Below are 12,800 nucleotides of genomic sequence, written 5' to 3' on the forward strand. Positions count from 1 at the left end.
CACTTTTCTTTGGTTAGGTTATTATGTAAAGTAAATAATATTTCTAATTTATAATGCTAACATGATTAAGAAACTCGATTTTCAGAAAAAAATGATGTTGAGGCGTTTAACTTGGAGAGAAGTGACTAACATTTATGAGAAAATCTCATAAAGAGTTAGCTGTGGACTCTATTAATCAGTTGCGAACTCTTGATCATAGAGCACGTGGCGACACATTATAGTATCGGGGTAACATATCTACTCTGGCATATAACATTTCGGTTATTTGATTTGCTAGCGATGAAACACGTAAACTATTTAAGAGCTTGTACAGAGCCCCGAAGAATTGCAGGTAAATGCAAGCGTAATTCAGCACCCAGTTCTACTTCGACAGAAATTCTTATGAGATTGAAGAAATTGTAAACTACCAGCATAGTCGCTACGAGACAGCTCGATCTCTATATATAGATGGCGTATATAACATCATGAAATAACGACGAGTGAGTCATATGAAGCTCCTCAATAAATTGATTTTCATATGTACAAGTTTTCTCCCCTCTGATGCAGGCACTGAAGGATCATAGTGTGTATTTTTAAAAATGTCATACGTCGGATCGACGAGCTATGTGAATAGTTTAGTGATGCCTCAAACCAAAATCAATTCGTTCATGCTCAGTAGTGGTGTTTAGGTCACCATTGCTCTTTTCTTATTCGCTTGTGCGCGGACTATCGCTCTTAATATATTTTTGAACCCTCGGTTACCGTAAGGTAATAGGGTATCCGTATTCTGATGAACTCGTTCGTTGAAGCTTTTGAGATGAATCAAGTACTGAAAGCATTTATAATCTGCACTGAGGGTAAAGATCTAAATTGATTGTTAAGAGCGCCTCATGCTTTAATGATTTTTGTGCATATAAAGCGTACAGAGATTATTTGCTAAAATTTACTTATGGCCAGTTTAAAATTTTCATAATCGTAATCACCGCAATGCATCTGGCAACTTTTCAAGGCTGCGTGTAATGCTTACACAATTAGAACCTATGTTTATAATTCAAAAAGTAATTTTTAACACCAATACAGCACGTGGACCAATTGACAATCTCATGAGAATATGAAATTTCTCGCTCTTATAGTAGTGTAAAAATCCTTAGTCCATGAAATATTGAATCTTAGTCTTTGCTATGTCACTAATGCCCGCAATGACGATCTGAAAGGTTCAATTGTATTAAATAATTTACTATGATACCGCACAACGTGTCTAGCTGGACGTGGAGTACAGCTTTCTCAACCAGCAACAATTGATGGTGGGCTTTAAGTTATCATTACCAGGTAGCGTATAATACGTTATGTATTCACTCGAGTTATGACTTTCACATGTTTTCCTTCTAGTTATATGCATCGAACAAAAAAAATGTGGCTTGTTCCTGTCCAACTGCTTTTAGCTCATAACCTTAGTTGAAAATTAAGGAAATTGTCGCCAAGGAATTCTATGCATAACAAATCTATCAAACGGATAAAGGAACTTTGAAATAGAAGTATAATGACAAAAAATTTCTTGACAGTATGTAGAAAAAAGTGTCCTGTATGAAACACAATCAATATTGTCCTCATGATTTGTTTTTATAAAACAATTAAACCTTTTTATTATTGAATAAATACCAACTCACTCATTCTGTGTATGGGAAACTGCAGGCTTCATGTACATTATAGGGGATTATCACGCACTGAAGGGTGCACGTCTGAAAAAAATCCACCGTGCAGCAAATTAACAAACAAATTCTGAAAAATTTTAGTTACCTTCCCCAAGAATCTTCCTGTTAGTATCTCAGATTATGAGTTATTGAACTCCCGAACAACGAGTCTACAAGGACTACGACTAATCTGGTCTTACCCTGCCATACTTGGATGTAAAATATTTATCCATATTTTTATTCAAACACCGCACGCGGCTATGCAAGGTAACTTTGTGTGGGGAGGCGTTGAACTCGGAGAGACTGCGCACTTAGGGTGCAGCGGGCAATCAAAACTCACGAGGTGTTGCCCGTAGACTATATTCATTAGTTGCTAAGTCTTGATCGTAGAGCATGTGGCTTGCATTAGATAATAGGGGTAACATATCTAAACTGGCGCATCAAACGTATGTCATATGATTTCATAACACTGAAACGCGTAGACTCCAATTCATTATTTTATTTAACTATATAAGAGTTTAACAAACCCCTAAGAATTGCTGTCAAAAGTAAGGTTAATCCAAGACACAGTTGCCGGTTCTTCAGAAAATCGCATGAGATCGAAGTAATTGAAAATTATCAGCATTTCTTCATTGTCGATACATGGACGCTTTTCCTCTCAATAAAACTGGGTAATATAACACCAAATAAATATTAACATGCGAGGGGCATTACGCTTATATAAGCATTTGCTGTTAGGCGTACAAGTTATCTATTCTCTGCTGCAGCCGCTGAGCGTTCGTAGTATTGCTATAGATGAGGTGTTGAAGCGGTAGAAGGGGCGATATCAATAGAACAGTTATGCTTCGAAAAAAATTAATCTCGTGCGTAATCAGTGATGGCTGTATCAAATCAGTTCGGGAATCTTTCGGTTAGTAGTTTGAGGATTATGTTTAGTATACCTTTTAAAGCAGGAAATATCTGATGGGTGATAGGGCGAGTGTCGAAAGTAGTATCAAAATGTGGTCGTCGAATATTGGTCACTGAGTAAGGAATCGCAAATGAGAATTATACCGCATGTGTCGTTAATAATTTTCTGTGAAATTTTTCTTGTTTAATAATATTTGATCACATTAAACAGACAGAATTTAGCTTCAAGCTCACTCCTGATCGCATTGAAATTGCTCATTTAATGGGTTGAAATTTCTCGCGCACTCAATTGGGTAAGTAAGCCCTAAGGCCTAATTAAACCGAAGTAAAACGAATTAGGGTAACATTTCTCAACTAACATGCATTATTTCTGCCTGCTTTACCCAAATTTATCACTAAAATTAATTTTAGGTTAAAAGAACCATGTAAAATTATTTCGTTTCCATGATCCGTATGGGCTGGTTCTCCAAATGCTTCCTTAATTTAAAGTAATTAGAAGCTCTATGTTCCCTAACTTCCGGACTGCAGATTATTATTAGTAATTATATAGTACACTAATTATATAGTACACTACCATTCAGATTTATTTCATTAATATTAAATAAAAATGTTGTATATAAAGTTTTAAAATTTATTATTTGTTCATCAAATATATTCCAGGTGTTTCAGCCTTCCCCAGTAGTTCAGGTTCAGCTCCCTCATGCCGCTGATCCTCTACTTGAAGGTACGCTGTATATCTTTGTGTTCACGATAGCGTCTTTGTGCTGTGGAGAATTATGGACCTTATGGATGAATAAAATATGGAAAATTTATTATCCATGTATGCATTTTTTTAAGTGATTCAAGACTAGATCGATGCAAGAAACAAGCCTCATTAATTACTAATCTTGATCGAATTCATGTAGTAACTTTCAGCTTTCCGTAGTAGGGAGCTCAACGTTATTTACATTGTTCAAGAGGTTTGTATCTATAAGAAGTAGTCGGCAATTAAGATATACTGCATAATAAATAACACTTTTCTAATAAATAATTTGTAACAGAATTCGAATTACTCTCAGAAAAGAGGATGGAGAGAACTGAGTCAAGGTGTTAAACTTTGATAAAGGAAATGGTCTGTGCTGTAAACGTTTGAAATTCGTGAAGAATTATCAATAGATTTCATCGATTGTACACCTCAGATCATGGCACATGTAACCACTGATTGTGGCGACGGGGTAACATATATAAACAAGCAGGTAACATAACTGTCATCTAAACCCTATTAAAATGAAACAAGTTAATTATATCCCACTTTAGCAAGTCATTCAATTAAAGTGCAACAACATCGAGAGACATATCATTCGATTCGTAAAGGCCAAATCTAGCGATCATCCGATCATTTTTCTCAATTTTTTCCATTTATGTGATTTTTCAATATATTGAATTCAATGCACCATTTTTTTTTCAAATATAATCCAAACTAAAGAGAACTCCGAAAAAGTAACCGAGATCGATAGATCAGGTTTTTATAAATCGAATGGTATATATATATAGGCCAAATCTAGCGATCCTCCCATCACTTTTCCGAATTTGTTTTCCACTTAAATGATTTTTCAATAAATTGAATTCAATCCCCCCATATTTTCAAAATATAATCAAAACAAAAAATAATTCTGAAAAATTTACCTGATGATCGCTAGATCAGGTCTTTAAAAATTGAATGGTATATCTCTCAATGCTGTGGTTGGAAAATCATTGGAGGAGATAGATTTTCAAGATGAAAATTTAAAATTTTCAGGAGAGCCAAAAAACTGAAATTTGTGATCATTGAAGGTATAGTTTTATCCACGGCTTGGCAAGGTTCGTGAACGAGCAAATGAAAGCACAAACATTGCTTTGGGCTCTTGATATGCGCAATTTTTGGACTTTCAGAATGAGCTTAAAAAGCGGCAAAGTCTTAATTATCAATTTTTGACGTACATGCCCCCCTTAAGTTAACCTCTGGGTAATAGGACTTGATGATGTGCCACTGTAGAGGTGGAATGGATCGATTAGAATGCGTTGTGCAGAGAAGAGTTGATTTACATTGAACATGAAGATTCATTGTGCCCTTAAGGAATGAGCCGAAATTGGTCCGTTTCATAGCTTATTCCAAGAAGTCCTTTCAATGTATTCCTAATACAAATATTTTAACTTCATATAAAATATTATATGTCGTTCCGACAATCAAAAACGTTGCTATATTATTCTTCTATACATCGAAGAATAATATTTGTTATTACTTTTTAATCAAAACTCATGAAGTTGTCCGTGGACTATATTCATTAGTTGCGAAATCTTGATCATAGAGCATGTGGCACGCATCAGAGTATAGGGGTAACATATCTAAACTGGCACATCAAACATAAGTCATTTGATTTCATAACGCTGAAACGCATAGACCATTATTCATTATTTTATTGAATTATTTAAGAGTATATCAAGCCCCTAATAACTTCAGTTAAACGTAAGCTCAATCCAACACACATGCAGTTGCAGCTTCATGAGAAATCGTTTGAGATTGAAGTAACTGAAAAATACCAGCCTCTCCTCACTGACGATATAAGTCAGCTTGACCTCTTAATAAAGCTGTCGTATATAACACCAATAAATATTAACATGTGAGGCACATTGCCCAATTTTAAGGATTTTCTGTTAGGCGTACAAGTTATTCATTCTTTGATGCAGCAGCTCAGCATTCGTAGTGTTGCTATAGGTATAGTGTTTCAGCACTCAGAGCAGTTATGTTATTAGATCAGTTATTCTTCAAAACAAGTCTATAATGTTCATGCTCAGTGATAGCTATCTTGAATCCACTTGAATTCCATCATTTGGCGACGGCTGCTGCGAAAATCGCAATTTTGATATATTTTTGAACCCTGAGTTATCCTCTGGATGGCTAACTGGGATTGTAGCTAAAGTGTGACTTACGAGTAGTTGACGATTAATGTCCTCTCAGTGAGGAATTGCAAATGCTATTACACCGAGTGTACCGTAGGTACTTTACTGTATAAATATTTCGTATTTTATTTATTATTAAATAATATGAAACGGGCAGAATTTATTTTTAACTTTACTCATTACCGTATTGGAATTGCTCATTTATTAGTTATAAAATTTCTCTCGCTCAATATGGTAAATGAGCCTTAAACCGAAGTAAAACGAATTAGGGAAAGATTTCTTAACTAACATGCATCATTTCCGTCTACTTTACCCCAAGCTATCACTATTATAAATTTTAGGTTGGAAGAATCAGGAAAAAATAATTCCGTTTCTCTGATCCGTAGGAGCAGGTTCTTCAAAAGTATTTTTTTAATTTAGAGTAATTGGAAGTTCTATTTTACGCAACTTCCAGACTGTAGGTTTATATTGATAATTACATAGTACGCTACCATTTCAGATTTATTTCATTAAAATTATGAAAAACGTCGTGTAACAAAGTATTAAAATTATTCATTTTGTTCATCGAATTATTCATTTTGTTCGCTCTAAGTTTAGCGCCTGTATGCACCCATAATCATTTTTATTGATAAATAAGGAAGAAATGACGAGTTCAGATACACATAATTATTTAGAATTATTATTCAGCTTGAAGCTCAACCTGATTTCAGACTGTTTATATGAGACAATCCATGTGAAAAATGCACGGCCAGCAACGTTAAATAAAAAGTTACAACATGATCTTGTTCGACAACATTTAAAGACAGTGAGGGAGATGCAAACGAATATTAAACACTCTACCGCCCGACATGAGTGTTAACGACACGTACAACTGTAAAATGTTCTCTGTTGCGTACAAAGTCTTCAGGTTACTACACTCAATAGTTTACGTATAATTTAAGTTGAAAGTTATGTTACCGGAGAGTGAAATACTGCGGTAGAGAGTTAAGATGAAGAGGTAATTTGTGCAGCGCTTCCTAGAACAGCGCTGCAGCAGAACGCAACAAGCCCACCTCCATTCATCGCTTGTTGCACGTCTTGTGCTCTACGTTACCTGTGACTTCAGACCGTGGATTAATATTGATATTTTTTAAGAAGCTTGCCATTTGACATTCATTTTCTTAGCATTATAACTATGACGATTGCATTGACTTGATAAGCGGCCGATGTAGTGTGAGGAAACATTCTTTTGTGAAGGAGCGAGCAATGTAAATATAACTGCTTGAAAATGAAAATTGTATTTTCGAAACTTCGCAATCCATTAAAATGTCATTTGATGACCTGCTTTTTGATCTTCCGGCGCCAGCAAGAAATTTTGATAGACTCGTTGAAAAAACGAACAAAAAAATTATTAATAAAAAGCATGCTCTGGTCTTTTATGAAATTTGCAATGTAAATACGGGCAGAAATAAGCTTTGAATTCAATCCATGATATATAGGCATTTAGTATGATGGCAAGCGAACTAAAACTGTGTTGTAGACTGTTCTAAATGACAACCTCCGAGTCACAACTCTAAAGCATGCTTACATTTCGTCCATCTACAGAAATGCAAGTCTTTTTAACACGTTAAAAGTCTTCAGAGTTTAGCATCCAAAGGGTGGCCCAGTGGTTGAAGTTCAGAGTACCAGGATTGGAGCAGAGAGTTGCGTGTTCGAGACCGCAACAAGCTGAGAATGTTCTGCAATGTTAAGAATCGGCAACAGGCCTACGGCTTAATGAACAATGGATCAGCTATTATTATCAGTATTATATGAATCACTAAGGCTAGACAAGTGTTTCGAAGTCCTGGAAGGATCCACACCCGAGGGATCCTACAAATTCTTCTCTAATTCCTGAATTTTAGTCACTTTATTATTGTGCAAAAACCTTCAAGGCAAATTATGTTTAGTCATCAACAAACTTTTTGTGATGTAGGCAGGAATTCTAAGTCAAATTACCTCGTGCATTGAGAAGGTATATTGGCACATAATAAGTAGTAGTAAACGTACATAATTGCCCTGCATATAAGAGGAAGCGTATACAATGTAAATAAAAATTCATAAAGATTAACTTATAGGTAAGTAAGTATTAAATGTTATGAGGCTACATGGAGTACAGCTTTTAATATTTAAACAGAAGTACTAAATAAATTGGGCCGCTAGCATACAGAAAACAGAGCTGCTGGACATGTAACATTTGCTTCTGCTACTTTAATTTCTGACGCAGGAAGTTTGAGATCACAGAAAATTATTCAACAGAATTTTTTCCCCGGAAAATATGAAAGCTTCAAAGATGTGAAGATATTTCTCAACAAAGTTTAATCGGTCAACTTACCCCAGAATAAAAGAAACATACCAGAACAGAACACAAGAAATAACATAAGCTTTACACATACAAAAGATACATTGTTATAGTTAAAAAATTCGAATAGTCTTTTTTGTGACCTTTATTTTAGCGCCAGCTCTCTCAGCAGCACAGCTCCAATTATCACTTGATTAGTTTCTAAACCTATAACCTTCCTATGAGGTGGCACCTATAACCTTCCTATGAGGTGACACCTATAGCTTTCCTATGAGGTGGCGTGTTGGAATATGAGGTAATGGTCACCTCGTCTTGCCGTCGCGTATGTGTCATTACCATCATAAAACAAATTCTTGAAGTCCTTGAGCATCACTGAACAGGTTGCCTTGTCGTCATCCTCGCTCTCACCGACTATCTTGATGACTTGGTTGTAGAAAAGCTCTCGTTCTAACCTCTTCATGAAACTCTCATCTTCTGCATTGAAACTGTCCAGCTTGCGCCCTAAATCCTGCTCCATTTCATCCCGGTTAGCCAAATAATACTCCATATTGCAGGACAGCGTCACCGTCAGCTGTTTCAGAGCTTCTTCAAAAGGAATTTTTTCAACAGTCTCCACAGTCTTGTTTGGATCAAATGGTTCAGCATCTTGCCATTCCTGCGAGTAAAGAGAATCAAATTTCTCCCTTGACTCAAAATAAATCGAGGGGATCAACCCCAGCGAGAAGTCATAGTCCCCGAAACTCGAGGCTTTCAGCTTCGGGGTCAGAACTTTGTCGCTGGACCAGTCATCCTGGCCCTGGAGACATTTGACCACATCTTGGTTAGGTCCATCCTTGTGTAAATAAACCTGGTTTGTGCTGTCTACGGCCATGACGAGTGGCGCCTGCATCAGAGAGTAAGTGCCACTCTCAAGCTTCTGCCGGGCATCACTTTGGAGGCTACTCAGCATCTGGGCAGCCATCGTACACAGGGGGGTCCTGCACATAAAAAGAATGGTCAAGACATGGACAAGACAGAGGGAATTGTGCTATCAGAGGTCAGAACTTAATAGGAAAATATGGTCAAGACATAGGGAAATGTGCTGTTAAATATACAGGCAGATTTTGATAGGAAACTACAATCAGATGGATAGATAGTCACAGCAAAGCTTTCAGGAGACTCAAGAAATTGCCTTCAAACCATCTTTGCTGTTTGGAACTCTCTAGTCCTAGCACTCCCCAGCTGCTCTAGCTTGAAGCTGCTCTAACCCAAGATTCAAAATTTTATCATTTTTAATAAACCAATTATCATAATTTAATTACAGTATTTAGTTTGAGCAGAAGTAAACTACTGGTTAAGTTGCCTCAAAAATACTGGCAATGGAAGAAATGTTATATTCTCAGATGCCACAACCAGTTTAACTCTGAATATTCATTCAAGTGAATATTGTTTCATTGAAACAATTGTGAAAACTTTGTAATAAATCATTTTGGTCATATTACCAACAGCAATAAAAATTAATAATAATTATAAATATAACAAAAATGACAAAAAAGGCTAAAGGCAATTATTTCCATAAAATCTGACATTAACAATCAGTGTTACATCAATCAATTAGTAGGAAAGTTGATTTGTGAAAGATATTTCTATTGAACATCAAAAACCTGTACAGTTTGGGATTGAACCAAACTTTTATGCATTGACAGCTCATTTCTAAAAAGCCATTGTTCTAAGACACGAATTAATTTTTCAATACATGTTTAAAACTGTTCAATTTTGTTGACATTAACTTGAACTTAAACAAACTTGTCTCCAAATAAAACCAAAGAACGTTCGTCTCACCTAAGAACTCCAAGTAGCTTCCTTGACAAAGCTGCCAGATTGCACTGCCGTCCAGGAAAATATGTGGCCAGATGGCCAAAATATTTAAAATGCCTCCAATATTGTGTTTCCGATGAGAACTACGGGCTAGAATTTGCAGAAAACTGATGACAATTGTTTTTCAAATATATATATATTTACTTGCTATTTCTTTAATTAATGTCCCTGCATTGAAAAACTTACATCTGTCAAAAATCTGCAAAAAAATAATAGATCAAGATAAAATTCTGCCACCTGCTGCCAAACATAAGAGATTCAGGGAATTGAAAGCTTGGTGTAAGCAGGAATAGAATTTTCCTACTTGTTTCTGAAATCTCGCGGCTTCAACATGACAAATTTTTTATACATTTGGAATCTTGCGGCCCGATTGTGCATTTTTGTTAACAATTATATAAGAGGTAATTCATCTGGCAGAAATCTCACGGTTCCAGAATTTGTTGGAAAGCTCTAGTTGCGGCCCTAAAGTTAGAAGTTTTCCATGCTTGGGTGTAAGCAATGGTATCCAAAATTAAAAAATTCTCATGACCAAGCTCTCGTTCAGAAATTTTGGGCAATTTTCAGCACAAGCCAATAAATATTGTTCAAATTTTAGGCAATTTCTCATACAAAGCAGCGAGCAACCAAGCATATGACTGAAGTCTAAGCTGTCCAACCTTATGCCAACTTAGCTTTAACATAATTTGCATTAACACATTGACTCCGAAATGGTACATATGCGTACCACAAAATGTATTTCTCCCGGACTGAGTGGTACTGGTACATAATTATGGTTGCCTAAAATCGGCCAAATCCGAGAACAAAAAATGCCAATAACTCAATATATAATGGTTTATTTGTAGGTTCCGTTATAAAAATTCCATATATTTTCCTTTTGCAGTATATAAAATTTAATTAGGAAGTACCCCCATCATAAATTTTAGCTGGCCAATGCAATTGAGAAAAACTAAATCATGGAATTTGTCCGGAAAAAATGACTGTCTGGCACACTGGCAACCCTGTTTGAAAACCGTACAAAAAGTCAAATAATAGTACAAGATGAAGCAATTGGAGTCAAAGTGTTAAACAAAGAAAAAGCTGCTGCCAGTCAGAATAGAAACAATTTTTCATTTGTACCGTCAACCGGGGCTACTCGGGACGATTTCAAACGTCTTTCATTCATAACTTCTAATCATGAAACATTTCATAAACAAGTTTAGGCTCATTTCAAAGCTCTTTGCAAGGGCTATCACATGGCTTCTTCAAAAAAATTTCATATGCTATTCGTAAGGTGCCAGAAGCAAAAAAAAGAGTGTCCCGAGTAGCCCCGTCTAACGGGGCTACTCGGGACACTTGGAATAAAACTTAATTTTAAAACGTTTGAAGCATGCAGAGTGTACTCATCCATTACTAACAGTACTCTGAAGTCCTCCTCTTTCATTGTAGATGATGTAGAGGTAGAATAAATGACATTTTCTGTGATTTTTACTTCTTTATCCTTTATTGATATATTACCATATACATTAATTCCCATATTATTGATGCAATATTACCATATCCATGAACAGGCCATTGAGCATTTCAACCACCTTGTCCACTGCAAGCTTCATATCAGCAGCCTTATAGCATTTTTTCTGTATCTGTAAGCTTACAGGACGGCTTGTAATTTCACACCATTTTAATAGGGTTAAGTGAATTTACTATAAAAAAATATGAAACAGAAATACCTGAAACAGAAAGGAATGTTTTAGTGACAACCATCTTATGTTTTGGAGAAATAAATCATAGTTTAGGTCAATTACTTTTCATTCTTTGATGCCTGGTGCACAATTCTATATACAATTTTGTGATGACCAATGATGCACTAATTTTTCGATAAGTGAAATTTTTTTTGCTGAGCGAGGTAAATGTAATCAATATTCTTTGTTTTTAATCAATTTTTTTCCTAACTGGAGCCTTTGCTAACTGAGGTTCTACTGTAAATGCGTTTTTGGGGGTGTCCCACTCCCAAATGGCCCCAGGGGGGGTGTCCTGAGTAGCCCCGCTATGCGGAAATAGCCGCCATTTTTTTTGGATTGAGGTATGTAAATTCCACAAATAAAGTTTTCATGCTGACACTTGTCTGCCACTTTTTCAAAGCGAAATTTTTTAATACGGCAAATATTTTTTTTTACTACAGACCTTAGCAGAAGTATATAACTTTTCAAAATATTGTTTTTCACCATTTTTTTCAAGAATTTTTCAAAGCTAGTAAATGTAGTACCTATTTTTGAACTTCCTTTATGCTACATAGATAGGAAAAATGTTAACGTTCACACCACTGACCACTATATTTAGTTTTGCAAAATTCCAATTAGTTTTGCTACTAAAACTGTTTTACGCCATGTCGGAGGACTGTCCTGAGTTACCCCGCCCGTTCTGAGTAGCCCCCATTGACGGTATCCAATCATCCAGGTAAAATTCAAAATGCATACTGTTAAGTAACTGTTTCCATTGAAATTTACAATCCAATGAATCCATGGATATTATATGGGATTTTGATAAAAAAAATGGAAATAAAAAAACTTTTTATACATCTGATAACAATTTGCAGCTAATAAAATTTTTATTTTGTTTATGCCGGCCATGTTATAATGTTCATCCCTATAATTTTTTTTATGTCTCTAGATTTTCCACCACTACCAGACCAGACCCAGGGTGCAGAGGGTGGAAGCAGCATTGCCAATATATGGGTTTTTAGGCCCAAAGCATTGCCAACTATTTTCAAGATGCGTCGGCAGCGTCGCCGGGTAATTTTTAATGAAAAGCTATTTATGCAGAGCAATGAAAGCAAGTGTCTACTGAACATGTGATAATGCAGTATAACTGCTCTAATGTGACCGCAACAGTGGCGGCAACACGCTGAACATGTGACTGCAACACGCTCAACATAGTCAACTAGTATGCAATCGCAAACTTGTTGTTTACATTTGCGTAGTATATTTTGGCGGGAACTCATCGGAACTGATTTCAGGACAAGCTTTACTGCATCCTGATCCATCCAACGTATCAGAAACCTAGTATGGAATATATCTACTTGGCGAGCCGCGACTGAATTTTTTGAGCCGTGGTTTTATGGATTTGCCAGCCGTGATTCCATTTCTACG

The 12,800-nt window shown here is 36.0% G+C and overlaps 1 protein-coding gene across 1 annotated transcript; it reads right to left on the reverse strand.

Moving 5' to 3' along the window:
- Nucleotides 1-7,795: 7,795 nt before the first annotated feature.
- LOC108671210 lies at nucleotides 7,796-9,876 on the reverse strand. The gene is made up of 2 exons (XM_018158707.1): nucleotides 9,640-9,876; nucleotides 7,796-8,795 (listed from the first exon to the last, which is right to left on the reverse strand). Exon 2 carries the CDS (start codon nucleotides 8,777-8,779, stop codon nucleotides 8,087-8,089), a length of 693 nt encoding a protein of 230 aa, XP_018014196.1. The 5' UTR covers nucleotides 8,780-8,795; nucleotides 9,640-9,876; the 3' UTR covers nucleotides 7,796-8,086.
- Between the last annotated feature and the right edge of the window lie 2,924 nt (nucleotides 9,877-12,800).

Source organism: Hyalella azteca, unplaced genomic scaffold (genome assembly GCF_000764305.2).
Source record: "Hyalella azteca isolate HAZT.00-mixed unplaced genomic scaffold, Hazt_2.0.2 contig7750, whole genome shotgun sequence".
Lineage (NCBI taxonomy): Eukaryota > Metazoa > Arthropoda > Malacostraca > Amphipoda > Hyalellidae > Hyalella > Hyalella azteca.

Bases quoted from the DNA above. Each gene is read 5' to 3' on its own strand.
- LOC108671210 (XM_018158707.1), bottom strand. From the start codon at position 8,779: ATGGCTGCCCAGATGCTGAGTAGCCTCCAAAGTGATGCCCGGCAGAAG.